The sequence below is a fragment of the Anarrhichthys ocellatus genome, unplaced genomic scaffold (assembly GCF_004355925.1).
Source record: "Anarrhichthys ocellatus isolate YVR2014 unplaced genomic scaffold, GSC_Weel_1.0 scaffold40, whole genome shotgun sequence".
NCBI classification, from domain to species: Eukaryota; Metazoa; Chordata; class Actinopteri; order Perciformes; family Anarhichadidae; genus Anarrhichthys; species Anarrhichthys ocellatus.
The window spans coordinates 3,167,146-3,193,938 of record NW_022280070.1 but is presented as its reverse complement, the minus strand read 5'-3'; the positions used below and the strand labels follow the sequence as shown (position 1 = coordinate 3,193,938).

General features: G+C 43.5%; 1 protein-coding gene across 1 annotated transcript; it reads left to right on the top strand.

Annotated features, from left to right (window-relative positions):
* The first annotated feature begins 108 nt into the window (after positions 1-108).
* Positions 109-26,793, top strand: pbx4 (pre-B-cell leukemia transcription factor 4). The gene is made up of 8 exons (XM_031867720.1): positions 109-1,080; positions 4,979-5,052; positions 17,693-17,937; positions 18,822-19,012; positions 19,189-19,324; positions 19,573-19,729; positions 21,923-22,009; positions 23,175-26,793. The coding sequence occupies exons 1-7, from the start codon at positions 896-898 to the stop codon at positions 21,964-21,966; spliced, it is 1,032 nt and encodes a 343-aa protein (XP_031723580.1). The 5' UTR covers positions 109-895; the 3' UTR covers positions 21,967-22,009; positions 23,175-26,793.

Here is a 26,793-nt window from a genome sequence, read left to right as displayed (position 1 = left end):
ATATATTAACCAGATAAATGGTTTGAACCAATTATAATAGCAAGCAATGCTGATGACGTAAGGGGATATCCATTTGTAATGGCCGTACAAGAGGAAAAATCTTGTCACCTGCAGGAATGATATCGTTTTAGGGTCTGGAACGCTGTGTTACAAAACGTGTATTTGATGCATTGGACCAGCTAATACAGAAATGTATATGTATTAGTTGCGTTTCTATTGTAGTCTACCGATTAACCTCTACGGTGCTATGAGTTCAATGGTCAGCGCGACGCACAGTGCTCGCGCAGCCCCAAGAACGTCCCACATACTCGCGCGACATCAACAACAATGGCAAACCCAAACCGTGGTCTGTTTTGGTAGGAGATCTCTGATTGGGAGCGAGACGGTCCGAACGCTTAGTCGCTGAATTCCATGTCACATTTCATTTTTTTTTTTTTTTGAATTGGCGAGTTTTATTTTTTTTTTTAGTCAAGAGTGTTCCGACTGTTGCTAACGGTTTTTTCGTTCAATTTTTTTTTGAAATTGTAAAATGTGCGAGGCGCTGTTGGCCAGCTCACACAGTCTGTGCATGTGTGTCCCTGCTGCTGCTGCTGCTCTGCTGGGCTACGGCTACTAACCTAGCTGCTGTTCACTCGGTGGTGAGCTAACGTTAGCCCGGCCGCGTTTATTGACGCGAGGGGGGGGGAAAAAAAAACACCAGCAAATGTAAAGCGTGTCCGTGCGATCCGTCTTATGACAACAACCCGTAACCGTTTCTTAGTCGTCGCTGTCGGGTACGGTAAGAAGTGTTGTATGGTTTTTGTCGTAGAAAAGACTTTTGCTGGCTAGCTAACAGGCTAGCTATTTGTGTTGTATTCTTCGACTGAGAGAAAACGGGCGAGTTTTCTTTGAAAGTATGGATGACCAGACCAGGATGATGACGGGTCTCACCGGACTCGGTGGACTTGCACAAGCCGATGTCGGTGACCCGGACTCGGTCAGGAAACAGCAGTCCCTCGGTCAACCTCAACAAGACATAGGGGATATCTTACAGCAAATAATGGCCATCACCGACGAAAGCCTGGACGAAGCGCAGGCCAGGTGAGACAGGCGAAGAGCCATTTTCCACACATGATGGCTAAGCTAAAGTGCGTTGTGTGTGTCTTATTTTCTGCTTCAGGGCTCAAGCTTTTGTGTGAAACCTTCCCGTAAATTGTAGGCAAACGCACAACTGCAACATTAATGCAACTTCACGTTACATTGTAATCCGTTGCTGAACCAATACTTAACCGTTAGATTACAGCGTAACTTGAAACATCCACATTACAGTGCTGTTGTAGTTTGGAAGGTGGTTCTTTGTTACTTAACATCGTGCTTTTATTGTGTACTGTAATGTTTGTAAACATGCTCAAAAGGGGCGATGATGTTAATCGTAATTAGTATAATAATGAAGGGTTAAATGTGAAAGTTTGAATGTCTTATTGATTCTGTGACAATGGTTTCCGTTGTATGTATGTATATGAATTGTTGTTGTATATGTATATAACCACTTAATCTGTGTTTGCATGCATGGGTCTCGTGATAAAAAGTAGTTTGAGACCACATCAGTAGTATTATTATTTTAATCTTTCCATTGGCTCATAGGACGATATCCCGTTAGTGACGCAAATGTCCCTTTTCACGCCAATTAGTTGGTGTGACTACAAAGAATTCGTCAACAATTGACTGACTGCTTTTTAGTGCATGCTTTTAAGTTGCTCGCGCCAGAGCTATGCGAGTGAAAATAGGTATATTTTGGTCACATTGCCAAAAAGCTTAAACAAAATATCAAGTCTAGACTATGGCAAATTAGTTTTGCCCAATTACAACATGTATCTGAAATGACGCTCAAATGAGCGTCGATATCATTAGTCATTGATATGCAAATGAGCGGATACATTAAGGGTGAGGGTTACTCACTAGTCCCAGTGCTGTTTGTGATGATAGCAGTCGCTCATTCATATGACTTAATGTTTCGTGTTAGAGGTATTCTACGTATACCATTATTTTGAGTATGCATCGCAGTGACCCCGCACTCGTTTGCCATGTGGCTCGAGGAGCATGAGGGCAGTTTTTTGAGATGAAGCAGACAGTATTTTCCAACAATAGACAACCGTCCACTGCGAGACTGTGGCCACAGTGTGATGTGTCATTAGCTAGTGATTTTCCACCCAACATTTGACCACCTGGTTCTCTTAATTAATTCACTCCTCTTTCACTCCCTCCCTCCCTGGTGTTCATCCTTTTCATTGTGTGCTGGGTGCAATCAATTCTCCTATAATGTGTACGCGAGTGCAGCTGTCCGCAAATCGAGTTTCTATTAATGAGATGGTGGTGAGGGGGAGGGATGATGCTATACCAGCAGCTTATGAACACTGGGGTATTACCTTTTTCTCCAGCACAAGTTTGAGGGCTTAATCAGACCTTATTTCATTGGCACATGCAAATAATTTAGCTTTGAAATATGTATTGCAGTCTATTATTTTCCATCTTCTCACAGTCTTTAAAAAAAAAAAAAAAAAAAAAAAAATCCTTTATGGCTTGTGAAGACCATTTACAAAAAGGTTGATCTACAGTGCAACCAGTCATGTAAATTTCAATTATTTGGATTTAAAGGGGCAATTGCAGTGTAGGAAATCACAGCAGGGCTATTATTAGATGTTAACAGGCTATTCTGAAAAACTAATTAAAGGTGTGGCTGCCTCGGAAGTGCCAGAGGTGTCCTTGCTGTATGCTTGTATTGATTTAAACTCCCTCTCAGAGCATGTCCTCTTCATGCCATATATGTGCAGGAATAATTCTAAACAGAGTGCAGCCTACTGGCACTTCAGTGGATACAAATTGTGTCGCATGTACAGCGCAAATCTCTGCTGTTGTCACGTGCATAGTTTGTATATAATCATTGACGGCATTTTGATAATGAAATATTCATCTTCTGAACGGTATACATTCAGCATTAGCTGTGGAATTGTTAGGCTGTGTGCTAATTTGCAGGTTTACTTCAGGTAAAAGCACCAAACATAACCCGACTTCAGGACTACATGTTGTCTTTTACAAATTGTTTTCATAATGTATAGCAGAGCAGTTGGTGATGACCTAAAAATGTACAGTTCTTCTTCAACATCATACTTAACTCTGACGAAGTTTGTCACCCACACATCAATCTCTTTCTCGGTCTACGGTCTACAAGTTAAAATGCGGTGGCTCTCTTGCGGGCGCGACGTCCTTGTCGTGCAGGGTGGCAGTGTGTCGGGATGGGGAGTGGTCAGGGCAGCGCAAGAACTCGGTGTCGCGGAGTACACTTCCTGCGCACCATCCACCCTCATCCTCTCACCCTGTCGCCATATGTTCAGATGCTGGCCAGAGGAATCGCCGGCGCATTGGGGTGGATCAGACGACCCCACAGAGGGAGGGAGAGCAGGGGGGGGGCATGGCAGGGGGTGGCCTGCCACTCAACTTCCAGCACAGGTCAGTACAGGACCGCATGAGCACCTCCTTCTCCCCCTCCTGCTCATACCCTCCATGCTGAAGGCAGCCCTCCCCCCAACTCAATCCAGCAGTGACAGAATTGGTGGACAAAAATGACACATTTAATGCTCGACACATAACTCTCTACATCATACTGCCTCACAACGTATCTTGCGTGGCATACAGTAGGAGCACTATTTGCTAGTCCCCATAGTCCCCTCATTAATACTGCAGTGGACATTCACAACTGGAATTGGTGTTGAGGTCAGGTGTAGCCAAATCATGTTCATCTGTGGTTGTTTTCAACTTGTTGTTAGTGATGTTATTTGGAGAAGAACTTCCTTATTTCATTGTGATCGTCAGGTTTTTTTCTTGTTTCATATTTCCCAATCATCAGAAACGGAGGCCTCATGCTGTTTGTTTTTTTCCCAATTACATATTTATTTTTTTGCCACTGACGACATCTGTTTTATGTAATAAATGATGCCTGTTGTGATTTGTAAAACATCGATATGCTTGTTTTCTCCATCTATAGAAATCGTCAATAAACACAAAATAACAAACATTTTACAAGACGACATAATATTACAACTGCGCCTCAAACTATGCTCAGTTACTATAGAGTTAAAACAACAACTCTCTGACAAGTAGCATTATGAGCTACATGGGTGTAGCATGCTTGTATTGCATGCTTAGTTACATGTTTTTGTTATTTGTGCCTTTCAGACGTTTTTGAATGTGAAAAACAAAGTTCTGTGTGTACTCGGCACTCCTCTGATCTAATTGGTGTGTACTGTTATTAGAATAATTAACGTTAGAGAATATAGTGTCATTTAGGGCCGTATTAGGAACGGGACTTTGTTACAGCATTCCAGTTTTACAAGTTTTAATACACACGTAAGCTGTTTGTGTGGGTGCGTGGATGTGAATTAGCAGGACATTTAGTTGTGATGGTGTTCTGATTTGATTACGGTGAACTGTAGAAGTTTTGCCCGTTTCTCCTTTTTTAATTGCTATCAGCCTGTTTGGCAATAAAGCGAATGTTTCTGATTAAATTAAAATTGAAACTTAATCCTAATCCGCTGTATCAACTCGCCATCTACTTTTATGGACCAGGTCTTTCTGTGAGAGGTAGAAATGAGATTACTGCGTATTAACTCTGGAATCTGGAGCTCGGTAATGATGACCTTGAGGTTTGGCATCATTACCTGTCCAACATGACAACATTACTCTCGCTTGTTCCGATTGACGCATCGGGGATGTTTTCTGCAACGACGACGGCTATTTGACCGTTGAAAGTGCATTTAAACAACACGGCTCTGTCCTGCTGTGTTGCACGGCACTGTTGAAATGCTGTATGCATAATACATACAGCTCCTCCACCTGTTTTTATGGGGGAGGACATGGAACGACTCGAGATGGAGGTCTGTTTATCGTAATCCTCCTCGCTCTCTCTCTCTCTCCCTCTCTTATTCCCTCTTCTCTCTTACAGGAAGCATGCCCTGAACTGTCACAGAATGAAGCCAGCCCTCTTCAGCGTTCTCTGTGAGATCAAAGAAAAGACGGGTGAGTTTCTACTCCACTCGTTCTCCTCCTGTCTTCCAGTCTGCACAGGTTGTAACCCAATGTGGAGATGTGGTGCGCCTCTGTTCCACTTTACCTGGAAACCAAGTTACTTGCAGAGAACTCTGAATGTATTTGTCATAGAACCGATTCGGCTGCATGTATCGTGCATGCTTTGGTTCAAGATGATTGTTAATATGCGTTACTGTTTTTTGTTTTGGCCTAGTAATTATAGAAACCTCCCAAGACTTCACACTGACCAGCTGAAACTAATCTCACTGGATTGGTGCTTTTTGATAATTGAGTCGGACAGAAGAACAGGAGTTTACACACTTATTTACCAGATTGTTGGAGTACCTGAAGAAATATACTCTGCAGTTCTGTGACAAAATGTATGAATGGTGCAAACCAAACGGGCTGATACAGTTGGTTGAATTACACAGCGATAGTTACTATTCTAAAGCAGGGTAATAAGGCCCTCTGCTGCCACTACCACAACGTATCACATCCAAATTATTAGAAAAAAGAAAGTTCATGCACACCTAGTTGACAGCAGGCAGATATGAAAAAACTTCCACAGGGGTTATTGCATTACAGTCAAACTATTATGCTATTTCAGTTCAAAGAGAGTATCTTTCCTCCCGCACTATTAAAACAACTTCACGAGACAGTGTTGGGGTAATTGTGTATCGGGAATAAATGGATATACATATAAATGCGGTATCTTCAGCCAAACATGTAAAGCAACACAAAACTACTCTAACATTGTCTTAGCAAATAATGCTGGCTTGCTAACGCACTTACACGCACAGAAATTATTGCCGATGTAAACGCCTCAGATTTGCTTTTACTCGTAAAATGATTCAAAGTTAACGCGCTTCCTATTCTCATCTTGTTAGCTATTCAAGTCAGCTATCTGACAGATTCTAGTGTGGTTCAAAGGCCTGGGATGGATGGCAGATTGATGGTTATGGTAGTGTAAATGGGGGGTGTTTTTAAATCCCCTCTCTCTCTCTCTCTCTCTCCGTCGTGCTTTTCTCTCTCTCTCCGTTGCCTTGTGTGTCTTCTAACGGCAAACCTCTCTTGTTCAAAATACAATTTGAAAATGCTGCACTGCTGTCTGTTGTGGCCATTTGTCAATAATGTATTATTGCTCTCCAGTGATTGGACCAAAAGTAAAGGCTAGGCTTGAGTGAGTGGGGCCGGGTACACTGTTTCCCAGGCAACCAGTGGTCTTATTTACCCTAATGCCATTCACTTTGATTTTCACATTTAGTCTCCCGGCAAGCCGGAGAGAGTGGCTGTGAGTACTTTTACAGTAAAGCTGAGCATAGAGGCAGGTTAACAAAAGATTCATGCCTGAGGTGAATATGCCAACCGTGAGATAAATGGAGATCTTTTGGCTCTGCCTGTACTCTGCTGGCCATCTGCCACGCAGTGCCCTCCTAACTGCACCGTGTACCTGCTTTGGCATTTCACTGCTACTCCATCAGACCCCCTGCAGGCCCCATTATGTGCCTCTGGAATGTGAATTGACTTCTCTTCAGTGCAGCTTGTGGAAGACCCAATCAGTAGTCCTCTAGTATCTCCACAAGATTTTCTGCAGTCTTCTTTTCACTAACAAACATGCACACACACCCGCATACACACTGTGTCTCTCTTGCGCACACACACACCGAAAAAGGATAAAAGCATACTCGGTCTTGGGTCTACTCTTACTGCCTCGGTCTTGTCCTCTCCCCCCCTCCCTCCTTCCCTTCCTCCCTCTGCCTCGCTCCCATTCTTGAAAGAGAAGACTTGCTCTGAACTCGGGGCTTTGATATGGTAATGTAATGGTGGTGGTGGTGGAGGAGGGGAGGTGGGTTGTGGGGGATGGGAGGTGAATTCCTCTGAGTGCTGCAGTTGGTTAGATTGTTTTCATTGTAAAGGAAATGTTCTGCGCAAATGCCAGTCCCCCCCCCCCCCCCCCCCCATCACTACTCCTCCTAAACACCCCCCCCATTTTACAACAGTGCTTGCGTTGTCCTGAGCTCTCTCACATTTAAACATGACCTCCGTCTGCGTGACATTTGATTCTTGTTAATACTTTGTTAAAGATACACTCCCGAAAACAGAAATTACAGCGCATGGGAAAAAAAGACGGGCAAATGATCAAAGTTGAGAGCCAGTGGCTTTGCTTCCACTCGGTTCTGTTCTCCCTCGCTCTCATGGGTATTTGCTGTAAAAATAGCTCTTGGTGCAATGGGACAGCTTATGCCAAAATCTCTCACAAGCCACTGCAGTTACTCTCAGAAGTTTTTCATTAACTTTGGGTATGTTTGAGGCGTTTCTCCCTACTTTTATGCGTTTCCTTGTGCTTCACACGTGACAACAGTGAAGCTGTCACTCACTCTGTTCCGTCACCCTGCTCAAGTCCTTCCCTTTCAAGCCTGAACATTCCCAGTTGTTTATTTTTGGACGGATTTTGAAAAAACTTTTCAAGCGGAATTAAAGCTTTACAGTCTCTCCCTCCTCCCCCTGACTTGGACAAGTTCACACCTCCAACACTCATCTTGATAAGCTGTCTGATAAACAGCTCTGTGCGATAATGCTGCTGGATGGCTGAGTAGAAATGGTGGCTAACTGGCGAGCATCTTACCTGGTGTAAGACTAGCTCCGTGTCGTCTCTCACTGTTAAAAGTTAATGACACCTCTCTCTCATGTTCTGCATGCATCTATAGATTTGTAGTCCATCGCCTTAACCACTCGGCCACGACAACCGGATATGCATGTATCTATACACCACCACTCATATGGGCCGTGCATCCCGCAGCAACAGTGAGGGTTCAACAACATGTAAATCCCGATGGCCTGCAGCCAGCGTGATGTTAACTTGAGCCAGTCGATTGCTCCGTTAGGTGTCCTCACAATGTGTCTGGGTGTCACTCACCGCTCTCTTTGCGTCATCTGATCAGAGTTTGTCAGAGGATTTTTGGATCACATTCATTGCCTTAAATTTGACTGATATTTACCTAATGCTGGATGGAAATGTCTTATTTTTCTAAACGCATACAAGCACCGAAATCTCCCAGTCGATGGCTGCCGGCAGAGCTAGCAGCACTTAGCTAGTATGTTGGCAAAGCGGCTAGCTGACAACCCATCATCACATCCTATTAATGTTTTGACAAGATGGATGAATGGTGAGATTTACCCTACCCTTCTCTGCTTTATGATTTTCAGTGCTATTCCTGGTTACATTTAATATTAAAAGCAGCCCCTGTGTAGTTACGATGGCTTATCAATTACTACAAATACAATTGGTGAAAAAGGAATTAATACGAGTGAGACGTTGATGAAGAAAATATGTGACGGCTGTGTTGACTGTCGAGAGTTGTACAATCCGACCTCAAAGGAGTGTAAACCACTGTGCAGCTTCTTGGCATTTAAAAAGCCTTCAAAGTCATATTTTATCCTGTAACCTGTAGCCATACACACCAATGCAGCCCCTTGTTTCGTAGTGTTTATCTGAATGGATCCTTATATTTTCTGTCAGCCTACAAACCTTTTCAGAGATCAACCAAACTATTAAACAACGGATGTTAAACCGGCTCATTCGAGGTCGTAGTGTTTTTAAAAACCGTGGCGTCGTTGCTCCACCGTGGCATTCACAGCACTCGGGTTGTCTCAATACCATTTCAGCAACAACATGGTCCCAATTTACATGTTAATTGAATTACAGCACGCTTGTATTTGTAAAAACACCAAAAACAAAACAGCATTAAAAAGTCACACATGCTTTCCGTGTGTTAATTCACAGCTAAAACAAACACTTCACTTTTCTAGAACCTTTTAGAATCCTCATTTGAATTTGCGTCTGTTTATTTTAGAGGCTATGCAGGAAAGTTGAGGACCAAACATCACACACCGGCGCTGTCCTGTTGGGAAAAACCTCTTCAGCCTTGATTTAGGTGTTTCCATTCCACAGACTACAGTACACAGACTCTAGTGAATCGCATGCCTAATTAAGGCAACTTAATTATTATTAGTTTTCAAAAGAGCCCAATTTGGAGCAGAGCCATAACATTTTATGAGTTGTTAGGAACCTGTGGGAAGTCTTATTATATTTTTATGAGGGAAAGGCATACATTGCCTTTTTTAAGCCAGAAGCAGTAAGGAGATAAAAATAGTTTGTGGTAGAAATGTGACCTATGTGAAGCTACCAAACGGGCATTGTCAGTTTTACTATCTCTTGGGTTTAAAACAAGAATAGGTCATCCACCTTTGTGCAGCCACACGTCCCTTGGTCAAATCCTCTGAAAGAGTCTGTTTTATATTTACGCTCACTATCCGGTGAGGCTGGATTTATATCTCATCGGCTTTTCAGGATTCTCTGTTGTTTTTGTGCTGTCCTGCCACTCAATCGTTTTTTTTTTTCTTTCCCCGACCTCTTTGCAGAAGAGAACGGAAAAAAGATAGTGTGTGTTGGGGTGTGGGTGTGGGGGGGGGGGGGGTTGAAGGAGCGATACAGGGAGATTGATGAGGCAGTAAGAGCAGGAGTAATTACTCGGTGTCCATTCCCCAAGCCAGATTGGCAGACGGCTAATATCACACAGACCCCTGGCCCTGACAGACACACCACCACCACCACCACCACCACCCCCCCACCACCACCCAGCCCAAAGTGGGGAGGCAGCGCACCCCAACCTTCAGCGTAGGCCTAATGCTGTGTGGGCCAACTGATTCCCCCATGTGGTATAATTCCTGTAGGAACTGGACCTCTGTGTATTGACGAGGGAAACTGCTGTGTGGACTGTTTGTAGGATGGGAAAAGCTCAGTGGAAGACTGCGTGATGAATTCATGAATTGCACGGTTATATTAGCACAAATGCCCACGCTAGGTGTTCTTCTCTCTGATCGAATTCACTAGGAACATAATTATACAGTTTGACGGTAGAACCATAGTGTTGGGGTTTGTTGGAAGAGGAGTGAAGAACGTGGGTCAACAATGATGAAGCATTTGCTGCCACTTGAGTGCTGGAAATTGACATTAAACAGAAAATGAAATAAAGATTTATTAGTGCCATGTTTCATTGGGGTTACTTAATTAATTAAAGAGGGCAACAAATAAGGCTTTGCATACTGGTGACAGACATTGCTGGAATTTAATTGGCCGGAGTGACACGATAGGCAAGGCACCATGTTCTGCAGACTTTCCGCTTATTTTGGATGCACACATTTTCACGATTTTAAGCCCCAACAACAAGAAACCACGAGATATTGTGTGACCCGTCGGTATTGGTCAAGGATCCCCCACTAGGGCGGACGCCTACCGCTTCATCTCATCTGCTCTCCCTCTCAGCATATCTATGCCGCTCGCATTGCTTTCAGGCTTTGCTCTTAAAAGAAGAAGGCGTCTCTTTAATTAAAGATATGTAAATGTGGTCTCAGCTGGATTGCATTAGTTTGGTGGCGGTGGGGTGGGCGAGTGCCAGAGCCTAGCTCCTAATCCTGACTAATTAAGGATTAATTACAATTGATGGGAGCTTTCCACCCCTCTGCAGTAGTGCACATTGCTGTCCCAGACAGTATGTTTGTATATTTCACACCATGTCATCAATGCAGGGGCAAGATGGAAACATCGGGGCTGGTAAAGGGGGGGGGGGGGAGATTAGCAGTATGCATTGGGGTTATTACAGATAATGCTGCTTCTAAGCTTGTGGCACTCTTCATCAGTATCGATGGATGGTTTGATGCTAATCCAGAATAAATCTGTATTCTGGAAAGATAATTAGTTTTTGTTTCCACCAGTTTGTAATGTGTGTGTTCATTCATGTGTGTGCACAGGTTAGCGGAGCCAATTCAGAACACGCTCCTGTAAAACCGCTGGTAAATTGTTACCCCGACCAGGCAGACGTACCGCAGACACAGTGATCTGATTCCTGATTGAACTGGTACATTGGACCCGTGCAGACTAACCATGTAGCCCCGGCTCTCTCTCTCTTTCCCCGGCACCATCTGACTGTGTCATAATGCTTGTTCACTTGTTATAAATGGGCACTGCTCTTCTGATCTATCGCTTAATTGCCACCTAATTTGCATAACAGTGCAAATTAACGACCTCTCAAATGAGCGTTCATTTTTCACAAAGTCTTTAGGAGCTCCTTAAGAGTCTGCGCTAATGAGCACAGGAGGCAGCTGGCCTGATGAGACTTGACTGGGGGAAGATCCTGGCAGTGCTTTAACAAGCCTCCTGCTTAGGTGCTCTTCGTCATCCTCCTCTTCCTCCTGTGACATTTCAAATTCCTACTTTCCTTGTCTGTTCTTTTTTTTTTTTTTTTCTCTCTCTCTCTGCGTGCAGAACCGTACTAGACTGGGGATATGGTGTTGGTGATGTAGTTACTGGTGCTCAACAGTGTTTCACTAACCTTTTTAAACACCATTTGTTAAAGCACTATTGTGCCATATTTACAGCAAAAGAAATCTTGAAAATTATCTATTTCCTAGTCGCCTGCGACGAACTATCGGAAACAATTCTATTACACTGTTCATAGGAATTATAGACGCAGGGAACATTCATTGTAGATCCTTTCATGCCTTCTATTTGTGCAGATTAAGTGACAACCTGAATTGATCTATCCCTCATTAGTGCATGTGTGTGTTTTTGTTTGTGTGATGGTGTATTTGTGTATGACCATTCAAGGAGGGTACACGTAGTCATCACTCGAGTGTCCACGTCTCGCTCGCTTTAGTTAATTAAGGGCTGATTAATGATGTGTTGGACTGAAGTGTTGTGTTTGCCCAAGGTGTGAGTTCTCCAATTCACACCTTAATCAGACCACACTGTGTTTGCTCTGAATGCATTGTGTGTGTGTGTGTGTGTGTGTGTGTGTGTGTGTGTTAGTGTGTTAGTGTGTTAGTGTGTGTGTGTGTGTGTGTGTGTGAGAGAGTCAGTCAGTCAGTCAGTCAGTCGGTCAGTCAGTCAGAGTGGGGGGCTGCGTGCAACAGGACTCTACCCAAACAGATGCTGATTAGTGTGAGCTGCTTAAAGTAGCAATGGACATATGGATCAGGCTCATTAAGTAGATTGTACTGCACAGAAATGCCATTTTAGAAGAATGGGGTACACGCTTTTTATGTTGAATTTACCGTAGAAATTTAGCATATACGCATTATCCATTTGGCAAAATGCCCATCAGGGAAGTTATTAATTTCCAACGCCATATTCTACAACTCGCCTAAGGCAACATTTTATTCACCCAAGCCCCCTTTTTTCTGAGCAACCTATATTCTACCGAAATGGCACGGTAGATCAAATGGCCCCATGCACAGAGGAAGCTGTTGGTGAAAGTTGACATTAATTGATTGTTACATCATGTGATTTTGTAAATAAAGTGCCATTAGCATCAGGGTTCCTACTCCGGTTGCTAAAGACCGCTAGTGGTGATATCGGAGACATTTCACATGAACAGACTTTACTCGGGGACTAATTGGGCATAATGAACTCGAAGTTTGTATTTCACTGCATGCAAGTGAAAGGTAAACATGGTGTAGGTCAAAGTGGTGCAACATTACAATTTGGAAAAACAGAATTCATATTAGGTCTGGTCACGTTTGGGTTTTGTCACACGGGTTGCACAATCAAATATTGGTCTCGATCACGATTTAGGCTTCCTGGTAATTAATGAACATGATGGACTTTGGTATTCATGTGTAGAACAGAGTTCCGCTTATGGGAAACGCGGCTGCATATCCAATCAAGCGCTTCCTAAACTAACAGCCAGCCACCAGGGGGCTATGGAGATGTTTTGGCCCCAATTTTGGGGAGCTGCCATCCCGCTACACCTGCAGCAGCAGCCTGTGAAATGCAGGCTTGAATGTTGAAAATAGAATAGAAGAAACTTATTTTAATGCAAAGATTTGTTAATTAGCAGGAATGTATCAGTGTCATAATACATTTTTTTTCCCGTTCATGATGGCTTTACTGAGGAACACACAGTAACACCACAGCCACACACAACATGCAGTTCTTCAGCAGGAGGGAAGAAGACATGAAGCTCGTCACTGAAAGCCCAAAAGAAGCTGCAGAGGAACAACCTTAAAATATTTGGAGCAACTAACTTAATCAGACACTTTCACATAATGTGATTCATTCCCATGCATGCTGCTCAGAGTAATTGCAGTGATTGGCTCGTCTGCCGACAGCGTGGGGTCCCTAGAACAGTCCTGCTTATAACCGAGCTAACACACACTTTATTATGGTTTTTAAATTTGGTGAGAAACTTGAATAAACACAGTTGTTTGAAAGAGATGTTTTTACAGTTATATAAATGCATATTAGAGAGGGACCTGTTTAACTTCTTAACACTAACGTTGGCTATAAACAGCTGATAATATCGACGATAATGAAGTAAAATGATCAAATGTAGAATAGAATTTTGTCCATAATCGCGCAGTCCTGACTTAAAGTCACTGTTAGGAACTTAAACATGGTTATGAAATCAGTGTGATACTATATCTGACCTTTGAGTAAACTACTCCATCACGACTAGATTCGGTATTCAAATCTAGTGAAATGAAAGTTCCTCGTGTTTCATTCAACCTAGAAACCAAATTCAACCTTGTGGGGTTTAACTATCCTCAGGGTCATGCTTGTACAGGAGTTCTGTTTTTGCTTTTTTAATTTGTTCTTAACATCTGAGAGCGGAGTGTAACACAGACAAGTTTATTTTCCCTGGCACATTTGTATTGCCTTCACTGTTTTTATATCCCGCGAACCGTTTTAATTCTTCGACAGGGTTTTTACCTTTCGCACCTCCAGAGCGCCGCAGTTGAGATTTGTTTTTGCGAGGTGAATTTGCATATTCATGTAGCATATTTTCATCGTAAAATTCATCTTTCTGTGGCCCGTTCTCTTTATCCGAGTTCTCTGTCTGTAGTGAAAGAGAAAACTGATGTTTTCACAGTCCTATCTTTTCACTCTTTCTGGCTCGCCTGCTCTGTGGCACGTCTGTATTCTGGATTCTGTATATTTCTGTAGCCTCTCTCTCCCTCCCTCTCTCCCTCTCTCTCTGTCTCTTCCTCTCTTGCACACATATCTTCTCCTGTGACTCCTTTTTTCAATTCTCCTTGGTTCTCCTTCCACCCTCTCTCTCTTTACCTTTTTTCCCCTTTTTCCCTTCTCTATCCTCTCTCTCTCTCTCTCCCTCTCTCTCCCCCCCGCTCCCTTGCTCTCTCCCAGTGAAAGGCTGAGAATACCCAAGGGAGCTGATGCAATTAAAATGCTAATCCTGTCTGTCTACAGAGAGAGGGAGAAGGGGGGGGGGGGCTGACAGCATGAGGGATTGCGGCTCACATGGAGAACTCGACTGAAATGGAGAACAGAGGGAGGGGGGGGGGGGGGGACTGGGGGGGGGGGGGGGGGGTGCGGTGAAAGGGGGAGGGGGGGAGGGGATGTGTGTTGGGGGGAGACAGAGTGAAAAAGGGGATGCTAGCGAGGGAAAAGACAGACAAGGATAAAGCTTGTGTTGTGAGCTGAGCAATGATATACTGAGTGCGTTTAAGTCTTATCTCTCCCTATGTGTGGAAGGCATTTACAGTTAATGTACAGCAACACACACTGCTGGTTGGGTTGTTCACCCTTACCTGCACCACTTCATATAGTGTGTGTGTGTTGTGTTTCCACATTGGCTGTGCAGCAATGAGAGTGATTATGTATGCAGTGAAAGCCCAGCTGGATATCCTGAATATTTCATAGTATGTGTTGCTCGCTCCGTCTCTCAATGCCACGCAGCCCAGCTAGGGTGGTATCGTGTGCATAATAGTGTGATGTCTAAGAGCTGTGGATGCAGGCTGTGGGCCTTAAGCTGTCTTCTTATTCCCCCCCGAAAAAAAAAAAGAAGCAAGCTTTAAGTATCATTACTTCCAGCACTCTGAGTTTTAGTCTCTCAGTAACGGAACCAGCCCAGCGGCGATGTCAGGAGCGAGTTGATCAAAAGGAAACGCTCTTTTGATTTTTGTAAAAACAGCCAGCCAGCTCTCAGACCTCTGGATTTATTTTGTATTATTTGTATTTGTCAGGAGCGTCGCGGTTGGTTTGTGAGCGGAGCACAGTTGGACTCTTTTTTTTCTTCTTCTTCTTCTTCTTGTGCAGTATCTTAACTCGTCTCAACAGCTGCTGTAATACCACTAGGCCACTAGACTGTGCATGAGTGCAATTGTGGGTAATCACAGCTTAATTGGAGTAATTAGGGGAATGTAGGGGCATTAGGCTACAGCTGGGGGCCATGATGATGATGAGTGTGTGTAGGAGGGGGGGCAAAGGGGAGGAGGGAGAGGTGAGAAGCTTCAAGAGCCACAGTTGCCCTCTTCACTGTGGGTCAGTTGTACTTCTCAGTGAACACAGTACAGTTGAAGATCAACCCCACACTTTACTACAAACAGCTTTTCAGTACACACAAAAACTTTAACCGCCATCAGAGTGTCGTCAAAGTACCCGAACGATCACTCAACAGGTACAAAACCCACCTCTTTGTCGTCGGTCATTAAATGTAGCTTCAGCTTATCAGTTTAGGAAGTGCAGGGATGGCTCGTGAATGACCGGGAGGAAAGAGAAAGAGGAGGGAAAGAGACGGGCGAATCAGGGTCATTAGTTCAGGCGGCTGGGTCTGCTGCATTCCTGAGCCCTGAGATGGGGGAGCAGCAGAGCAGGAATGCGCCTCAGAGAGTGAGGAGACCTAAGCAGAGGGAAAGAAAAAGAAAAAGGCAAGAAGGAACAAGAAAAAAAAAAAAAAAAAAAGGGGGAGGAAAAGTTGGACGCGTTGCTGCGAGAGGCCTTAAATGGTGGAACAGACTCATTTATCAAATGAAGTTTGTAAAAAAAAAAAAAAAAAAAAGAAGCAAAAACTCATCTGCTCCCTAGCGCTTGGAAACTTTAAGCAAAACTGTTTTTGTCCTCATTTCTTTCCCATGTGTTGGTGCTGTAGTGCAGCTCTACTCATTTGTTAGCTCTGACTGCTCCTCGGCTGCAAACCTTTTTTTTTCTTTTTTTTTTTTCCTCCAGCGTGATTCTTCGATTCTTCAACTTTGACAAACTCATAAAGAATCATAAGTTAGTAAAAAGTTAGAGACGCTATGAGTGAGTGAGTTCACGCAACCCCCCCCCCCCCCGTAAACCCTTTGATGATGAGCTAACTAACTAATCCTTAAAGAGGACCAATGCCTAACCCAGTTTCCACTGGATTAATCTTGTCATCCATATTGTTAGTCTGTCTCAGCGCTGTTTGAATTGGCTTTTTCCTTCTTAATCAAGTCTCCAGTTACAAGATCAACATCAGTGTGGACGCACTGTTGTGTTTGTGACTCAACCAATATTTCACAATATTCATATTTTGAAAGTTTTTTTCATTCGACAATTTCCTTACTTTTTTACATTTTACTAATTTACACAAACTTAAGCTCGGCATTGAAATCCTCGTGATATTATTGTTGCTGGCGTGTGTTGTAGGGCTGCAAAGACTAATTAATTTAACTATCAACTAATTTGCGGTTCAGTTTTTTTTAGATGAATCCATTTGTTTGGTTTGTTTTTGTTGTTGTTGTTTAATCTATAACATTTTAAAAATTGTCAAAAGAAGAAGCAAAGCAACCTCAGGAGACCTCTTTAAATTGCTTTATTTGTCTGACCAGCAGCCCACCGGTCAGAGATAATTAGCTTACTGCTCTTTTTTCATTTGTCTGTCGATGGCTAGTTGATTAATCAACCAATCATTTGAGCTCTTATATGCAATGTATGTAATTACCAATAAAAAAAGCACGTAGTAAATATATGCAATAAAAGCAACAGCCTCTACAATTATTTTTAATTTGTGTATTTATTCTGTCAGATCCATGTGTTTCATATCATTACTGTAATCTACAAAAGAAACAGACTTTTACTACATAATGTGCCCGAGGTATTGATTTATGAGCCAACTTTCTGAAGTTGAATGATTGAGACGCAAAAAGGGGGCAAACGATTTTCAAAGCTTTGGGCTCTGAAGAAAAGACGGTCGTCTCTGCTAAATTTTTGGGTAACAGAGTTGTGTGTGTGTGTGTGTGTGTGTGTGTGTGTGTGTGTGTGTGTGTGTGAGAGAGTGTGAGAGAGAAAGAGAGGGAGAGAGATGAGAGCATGGCTGCAGGCTGACAGAGGTCCTGGTATAATGCAGTGGTGGAGAGCAGCAACTGATAACTATACTTATGGCCACTGGGGCTCATAGTGACAGCACATGCACTCCCATTACTGGTCCCATGCCTCATGCCCTTATCTTTGGCAGCCTGCCACAGAGGGACCACACTGCCCTCTGCTGCTGAGTCAGAGAAAGTTCAGGCTCATTGAGGATTCAGCCAGGCACCCACAGCAATGACTCAGGGGAGGAACTTGACTGGGTTCTGACAGGGCTGCACTTCTTTGAATTTTAGCAGTGATAAAGTGTCTTTCTATGCACCTCTAGAACCCACAGGATTAGCCTTCTCCTCGAAGGGAAATGTGTGGTCTGTCAGTTTTCAAAACACTTTTCTAACCAACAGGTTTCTGAGTCCTAGAAAGGGCAGACTGTAACAAAAGCACACCGGTACATTTGTGACCTTGCCCGGCTGACTCGTGTACTTCCTCTCTCCTTCTGTCCAGTGCTGAGTATACGAGGTGTGCAGGAGGAGGACCCCCCAGACCCCCAGATCATGCGGTTGGACAACATGCTGCTAGCGGAGGGCGTGTCAGGACCAGAGAAGGGCGGAGGATCGGCCGCGGCCGCCGCAGCTGCGGCCGCTGCGGGGGGCTCACCCACCGACAGCAGCATCGAACACTCCGACTACAGAGCCAAGCTCGCCCAGATCCGCCAGATCTATCACTCTGAGCTGGAGAAGTATGAGCAGGTGTGTGCAGAGCAGACCCAACGCATACTGGCAGCCGGTATTTACATGTTAAATGTATTTAGGTCGGTTAGTTGGAGAGGGAAACGTATCGTCTGTGTACCTGGGTTTGTCAGTCTGGTAACAATCTTGTGCTAAATGAAAGGAAGTAGACTGTAAACTGCTGTTAGAATATGATTTATAGGATTGTAGTCAAACAATACCACACTACACGACTGATTACCTGTTTCCGTGTTTGGAGGTATTTAAATTACTATAATCAGGCGCTGTAGTTTTGTTTGGAATGAACATTTGTGAAGGGATTGGCAACCACATCACGCCTCAGGCGTCTGAGAGTCTGCAGGTGTCATTCATACGAACAGCTAGTACATAATCTGTGAAAACAAATGCTTTAGTCTAGTTTAAATGAGTATCTGGACTCTTCCTCATTGGGTACTCTAAAGTCCTTTCACTTATAATTTAACTGCTTAAATAAGAGGTGGCTTCTTTATACAGCATGGAAATTAATTTTGGCATTGATACATTTTACCACACGCAAATAATTCATAATTGGTACGAACAAACATTCTGATTATGTTCTTTCCAAGACCACACGGACAAACATCGTCACGAATCACGTCTGTATTCTTTGTATGAGAACCACTACTCTACCTTGTGTTTTATGGCTCCAATGCTACGACTAACTCACAAAGAAAGTGTCGTGGTGTTGCTCTATTCTGCTGAGAAAAGATGAAGGAGCATTGACAGAGGAGTCGGAGGAGTCAGACAGCCGAGGCATGTCATCATCAAAACTATGTCGCGGCACGAGACAGAATCTGTGCTCGGGCTATCTTTTTACAGTCGTGTTCAACTCCTTCTCCCTCTCCCTCTCTCTCTCCTCGGTCCAGGCCTGCAGTGAGTTCACCAACCATGTAATGAACCTGCTGAGAGAGCAGTCTCGCACACGGCCCATCTCTCCCAAGGAGATTGAGCGCATGGTGGCCATCATCCACCGCAAGTTCAGCTCCATTCAGATGCAGCTCAAACAGAGCACCTGCGAGGCCGTCATGATTCTGCGCTCGCGTTTCCTCGATGCCAGGTCTGTCTGTCTGTCTGTCTGTTGAATGACAGATTATTTCCTTGTGGGAGGAAGTGATCTGAGCATGTTGACAATGTGTAAGACTCCACATTTCAAGCATGTTGGTCATTATCTCTTCTCTCTCTCTGTGTGTGTGTGTGTGTGTGTGTGTGTGTGTGTGTGTGTGTGTGTGTCAGACGTAAGAGGCGCAACTTCAACAAGCAAGCCACAGAGGTGCTGAACGAGTATTTCTACTCCCACCTGTCTAACCCTTACCCGAGTGAGGAAGCCAAGGAGGAACTGGCCAAAAAGTGTGCGATCACTGTGTCTCAGGTGAGTTGCTAGCACCACTGTTATCCTGGGCTAATTGAGTACGAGGACACTGCAACTGTTTTTGAGGAAGCTGAGGGTGTCGTGTCTCTGTTTCAAGATCAGTTTCAGTGCTTACTTTTATAGCATCTTTTAAAAGGAAAAAAAAAAAAACAAGCTGACTAGCGGAGCTAGTGGAGGGGGCTACAGCAGCTAAATGAATGGCAAAGGAAACCCTGAGTTTGCATATCTGACATCCATCTGTCCCTCAGGTCTCTAATTGGTTTGGCAACAAGAGAATACGCTACAAGAAGAACATCGGTAAGTTCCAGGAGGAAGCGAACCTCTACGCAGTTAAGACAGCGGTGGATGCTGCCAACGTGTCTGCGCAGGCTAGCCAGGCTAACTCTCCGGCAACGCCCAACTCAGGTACCACATGCTCCCTCTCGTCTACCCACAAGCCCTCTCGCTTCTCATTAACAGGCTCTATGCTTTCATTTCAGAGTCATGTGAATTGAGCCGATTTTATTTTGCATGAAATCACTTTCACTTTGTTTCCTAGCAGTCATTTTTCCAAATCTTCATCCCCATAGAGTAAAACGTCTGTAATGTTGTTACTCATCTGGTTTTCTATCAAGTCAAAGGTTAGTTAGGACCAGACAGTGTGTGCTGTTGTGCTGTTAGCCAAGATTTGAATTCCTCTTGTGCTGTTTTGTGATAGTAAGAGGAAGTATGACTGAGTTGCCACTGATCAACAGATGTGTGCAATGGTCCACAGTTCATTTTATGTTCACTTTAAACAGTTTATTTTGTGCATTTTTCGTCACAGCATTAAACCAAATTTCACAAATTCAAACAGTTCTGGTGAGAGGCGTATGGAGGATGCAGTATGACTGCAACTTCAGTGGGCAGACGCCCAATCTAATCAATTCACTGGATATCTTGAACCAGAAAATATAAGACATAGATGAGGCTTTGGACATTGATTATACAAAGTATTAAAGACAAACTATGTTCTGTGAATGTCACAAAGTTTTTTGTTTTTTTTTCCTGTTGTAAACATTCCAGTTTCAACAAGATTGTTTTGATGTGTAAAGAGATTAAAATGTGGATGAACAGACCAATGAATGCTACTGTTTGTTTGGAGTTTACTGTCGCCTTCATTCGTCCACAAAGTGAAACCTCTTAACTCCGCTAACGCCCAGCCCGGACAAAACCACCAACTCTTGGAAACGGAAACGTGTCGCATTCAGTTTTCCTTTATCAAAACCCCCCAAACTGTGATCCACAGAGAAGGCCAGCTCCACCACACAAACCAAATCTACTCTTTTTTTTTTTTTTTTTTTTTTTTGCCGCTAAAAAAAAACTTGTTTGCAACTTTTAGAGTTACAGCCACCTCTCTTTATGATTGTGTTTGTTTTGTTCCAGCTGGCACATGTTTAGGCCGTTGGTGTGTGTGTGCAGCTGAAGCCGGGCTTTCAGGCTTGTAGAATAATGAATACAGCACACGCTGGCTGAGAACATTGACCCGCATATTGAAGCTGGTTATTAAAATGTACTTCTTTCAGTCGATGTCCGTGACCAGTGGTGACTTTTTATGACACCGCTTTGAGCTGATTGGTTATTGGCTATATATATATATATATTGCCTGCAGGGTCACCGGGGTCATACAGTTTGTCTCACACAGGCGACGCCTACCTCAGCCTGCGCTCCCTCAACGGGGAGGGTCTCGGCATCGCCCCCTCTCTACAGCCGCAGGTACGCACCGGGGACAGCTGAAGAGTTGACCTCCATGCCGTTAACCCACCTACCCAGAATCCCTGGATACCTACCCTTAGCGTAGCTCCTTTTCGACCTCAGACCCCGTCCTGACGTTACCTCTGGCCTCATCCTCTACTTCCCCAACAATAAAAAAAAAAAAAACGCCAAACTGACCCGTCTTTGCTCGGTACAGTGAGCCCTGAGGGGCTTATGGCTTCACTCAAGGGATAATGTCAGTTTGTTGTTGCATATCCCACTATAGGTACAATGTTCACACAGTCCCTACCCATGTGTTCTTTCTAGAGAGAGCACAGGGCCTTCCTCAAGTAGTTGTCAACATAGAGCTGGAATATCTGCAAATTGAAGCAGAAACCGCTCTGATTGATCAGTTTCTCTCCCTCTAGGTCCTCCTGCACCTCCAACAGCCTCCTGCCTTCTTAGTCCTTGTTTTCCTTCCCTTTCCACACATTCCTCCATCCCTTCTCTCCATGTGTTCACCTCCTAATGTAGACGAGGAGGACATGTCCTCACACCTTTGTTGTTCTGGAGGAGTCCACATATTTCTGCTGTTTAGTGCTATACATACATTTAATAACAGATTAATCATAAACAAAAGGTATAAGACTGGCACTTTAATGGAGAGTCATGAAGTTATTCGGTGAGCCACGATGTTCAGTGATCGGATTGACTGTTATTAATTAAAACAAGGTCACTAGCAGCAGAGCAGTGAGTAATACAGAGCGGCTCTGCTGCGTACAGCAGAGGTCTGTGGACGCCATCAGTCCTCTGTCCAGCCTGTGGTTCAGTTTAAGATGTCTAACTGTGTTGAGCTTTGTGTGTGTGTGTTGTGTCTGTGACAGGTGGATACCCTGCACCGTGCTACACACCTGATGGGCGGCTATGAGGAGCTGTCGGGTAGTGGCCTCTACACCCCTCATTGCCTGGATGTGAGTACCAACTAAGGCTCCTTTTGTGGTGTAGCTCATGGATACGTTTGCGTTTAGTAGCCAGGATACTTAACTAGAATATGCTCAGCTCAGTTTGCTGGAAATGAATTATTATTTTTTTTAATGTCTGTGTTCCAGATAACAATTGTTAAAAAAAGGATTCAAACTGAAAAAATGTCATTGAAACGCTGTTCAGGGTTATAATTATACATTTAAAGCAATTTTAGGCCAGTTTTAACCTGAACTAAAACTTGCCAATCACCGAATTAATGCTTTCTGGGATTTGACAATAAACCAAGAGCTGCATTTTGCTGGTGAATTATTTTAGAGATTTAAATTTAATAATTTATAACTCGGGGTTAGAGAGCGGTGTGTTTGCATGCACTTATGTGACCTGGTCAAAGTCGGTTTTCTCCAGTAAGACAATTTCTTGAGCATCAAGAAAACTAGAAACGAGGTTTCTGTAATTGGGGTAAAACATGTGACCCCAGCTAGATTTCTCCTGAGAGGATTTCTCTGCCTTTATATATGTTTAACAAAGAATAAATACATTTTATACATTCTCTGATTTCTTGAGTAACGTGGTTGCTTGAAAACACGGCTGAAGAATTAATAGCAATTTTGTCTTCAACCAGTAAGTAGGGTCTTATGAAAACTGTTTTATTTTTTCCCAAATTCTGCGTTTTCTATTTACATTTTTCAGGATTTGAGCAAATTTTTTGAAAATCAACAAATTTGATTTTCTTTAATCAAAGAAAGTGATTCAATGCAGTTATTAAACAAAACATTCCACCCTTTTATAAAACGTGTTCTAAATTTAGCTGCTGGTGTTGAACTCCTCCGTTCTTCCGATGACTAACGAGTGACCCCTCGGCGTGTCTTGCGCTCTCATTGGCCGTAGCTCACCGACAGGTCGGCCTGCTCGATGATGCGTCGCCGAGCCTCTCTGCTCGCGTCATTGAGCAGTGAGTGCCGAGCCAACGCCAATGTCATTTCTATCATTAAATTCCGCGATTCTTTCTGTTTTTTTCCGCATCGTCGAAATCACAGAGCCCCAGCCAGCAAGCCAGTCATTTGGCTTGTAAGCACAAATAAAGCTGATTTAGACAGCTCATTATAAAACGCCTTCATGCAGAATACTCTCCTCCCTGACTTCGTTTTGCAGGCTAACAGCTGGCAGGACACCACCAACCCCCCCTCGGTCACCTCTCCTCCCGGTCCTCCTGGCAGCGTCCACTCAGACACCTCCAACTGATTCGGTGGCGCTCCCTGCCGTCACTTCATTCCCACCGTGGTCTGCTCCGACTACCATCCTCTGTCTTCATTTTTTTCTCTGCTCCCTCGTCGCTTCAACTGGACAGCCGCGCATTGGCTGTGCTCGCATTTCATAAACACACACGCACTGTGCTGGAACACAGGACAGCTGAACACAGTAGCTCCTTAACTCCGAATAAAAGAGGGGGTGGAGCTTACTGATGCCGAGACGGATAGAAAACATCTTTACTATCGAGGACTTTTTGGAAAAAAAAAACAAACCACTGACCCAGCTGTGTAGATGATCATGATGTCTGTACGTTGTGTATATGCACGTTAACTTCACACAGTAGTCACACCGCTTGTCCGTGTGCACCTCTGCACTCGACCCTTTGCTTTGGAAAACTGTGTGTGATCGCCTTGATCTCTTGAAGCCGTGGCATTCGACAGCCAAACTGTTGATACGGATCACCAGGGAGCTCCGCTCACCTACGCTCGTACCAAAGTGCTGCCCCCCCCCCCCCCTCTGAGATCACCCTCTGCCAACTCAACACAAGACACTGTTACATCCTCGAGTCCTTTACAGCTCGATGTTTCATTCCAAACAAAGTGAATAATCGAGACGTGCTCCCCGCTTCCATAACACACACACACACACCTCACAACTTCTCAGTCGTTTTCATAGTGTGCCGACATGAAAGATGTGTCGAGCACAGCAGTTAGCATCCTTGGTATGGGTGTCTCTACCTGTGAAAGGGTAGTGAAGGGGACCACTGTTCTAAACCAGGAAGGGCAGGTGATAATAGGGCTGGTGAGAGGAGGAGGAGGAAAGGGCAGGGCAGGGCAGAGAGGAGGATATCTTTGGTTGAGTGGATGTAACTAATAGCCCTTTTTGTTGCTAACCAATAGGGGGGTGTTGGTAGATGGCTTGTAGACTTTACTTCTTGCTTTCTGTCCACTAGTTTATTTGATTGTAGGCTAATTTTCTAATGCTGTTTCACCAAGAATGCACCAGCCGCCACCAAAAATGAGCTCAATAAAAGCATCTAAATGACGTGAGGAGGGTGGAAGAGATTGTGGGGCATCGATGTGTTATTGGGACAAACGTGACATGAATTTAGAAAAGTGACTGTCTTCCATGCATGTAGGACTTCTAGGCGTGATATTATTGTTTTTCATTTAACCTTCCGAGTTTTTAAGCTTCGTTTTTATTAACAAAAAAAATACATAAATAATAAAAGGGTATAATTATTACAGTCAAGACCAAAAAGGAAAAAAGTGCATTGTGTATTGCTCTGATGTGTGTGTCTCTGTGTGTACAGTGTTCTTGGGATGTCTTGGTCAAACCGGCTGGTGCCCTCTCACCTTTTGTAAGAATTCGAGAGACGGGGGGTGGGGGGGGGTGCTTCCACCAGCCAATGACACACCATTGTGTGGGGTTCAACTGAGATCCCCCCCCCCTCCCCACCATCTTGAAAAACATTTAAGCTTGTGAGCCCAAGGCAACACACTAAAACCTTCTGTTGTACCAAAACCAAAAATGCCACGTTCAGCAATGTAATAATGCTCCTCTGTGTCTCTAACGTTGGTGCACAGCAACCTGTTCAGTTCGAGGAGAGGAGGGAATTATATTTGTATCTTGTGTCTCTCTGTGTGGTGTTGTCATGCCTCAAGTTGATTTTATTTTGGGGGGGGTTTGTTGGGGGGCGGGTGGAGTGAGGACCGTCATATCGCACCTGTAATTTGATTGTGAGCATAGAAGGTGTGCTCTCCCCTTAAACTCTTCCTTTAACAGCTTCTTGGTAAAACCACGAATATTTAGTTTTTAGTTCTACGGCCGATTGGGCAAGGGCTTCTCTCTCTCCTCTGTTACCAAAAAAGAGGCAGCGCTGGGTGTAGGACAGCTCTTAACTCGTGTTTAAGACAAACCTGCTACATGTGTTTTTTGGGGTGGGGGGGGATTTTAATTCTTCTGAGCTTTTTTATACATTAACTGTTCTGTGAATAACAAAGCATTTTGATAGTAAGGTCAAGCCTTATGAAGATGTAAGTGTCGGTCGAGACTCTTCTATGTTACAGAACAAAACTCGAGCTTAAAAGCTGCTCCCGTGTGATATCCCGCATCTAATTACTTGTTTTGTTACTCATCGCAGTTCATACGACTGTATCTTATGAATAACGTTATCGCCACACCAAATTACCATGCCCCCTCCTTTTTCTACCTGTTGTAATGGATGTCACTGTACAGTTTGTGTAATGTTTCAGTATTTTTTCTTTTTTCTTCTTTTATAAACTTTGATGTTTTGGTTGAGATGCCAGTTTTATTTGGCCTTTGTGTCACAGGATTCACGATAACTATCGATTTTTTGAATTATTATTTAGGTCTTTTTGTTACATAACCGGGTGGCAGTGTCGGATTTACAGATGTGACATTTGGTGCTGTGGAAAGACAATTGTATCAATTGAGGTTCTCCGACGAACATTATTTGGTGTATTTTGCCATATCGATTTATGGACCTCCCTCCCGTCAGACTCCCCTTCAGTTTCTACCTTCCCCCAAATATTCACCCATTTGTGCTTCTAAATCTGTTTTTAAACATGCTCAACTTATTGCTCGAGATCAGACCTTTCTGTTTATGGAGTGGAAAAATGAGTTTTTGAAACTGGTTAATCGACGCTCCTGGCGCTTAAAATGTATCGGCACATGACGACTAAAGGTAAACGTCCAGATGTGAATCCCAAAACCTCTAAAACTTATTCAAGTCTGTTATTTATGATTCTGAAATATGATGAGAATATGCCAGCAGTACATTTGCATACGACTGAGAGGAAGTTAATATTGAATTTAGTTTAAGGAATTTGACTGACTAACTGGCAACATGATTTAAATTATTGCAACACCTTGAAGCAGGAAGAGAAGCAGACCGTCACAATAAAAGCCTGTGGGCTACAGTTTGTCATTCCCCGCTCACTTTGAAAATGGACACAGAACAAAACATTCATGCATAAACCCTTAAGACTGAACGCCTGAACCTTTGCAACAGATCTGCAAGTAAAAAACCCGAGAACTTAATTTGACGTTAGTCATGTTTAAATCTTGTTTGGATTCTGCAAGTGACTAAATTACTTCCACGGCACCAAATGGTTTCTTAAACCTTTTTTGATTTTTGTTTTTATTATTAGTCTATTTGTATCTCCCCTCTTTCCCTTGTATTTACCCCTCTCTCTACCTCTGTCTGTCCATTTCTCTTGTATATAACCCCCACTGTTTTCAGACCTGTGAGTCTGTATGAACTCCTTTTATACCTCAACTTTAGAATTGTTCTAGAAAGAGTAAAACAAAGGAAGAATATGACAAATTGTAGTGTTCTTATTCGAAAATTAATAAAATGATTTAGTGTGACTTTTTTTTTTTTTTTTTTTTTTTTCTCCCAGTATTTGATTTCAGATTTTAGGAGTGTTTCATTTTATAATTTGTCACAACTGCTCTTGTGATAGTCAAACGTAATAAAAGGAGAGATTGCACCATC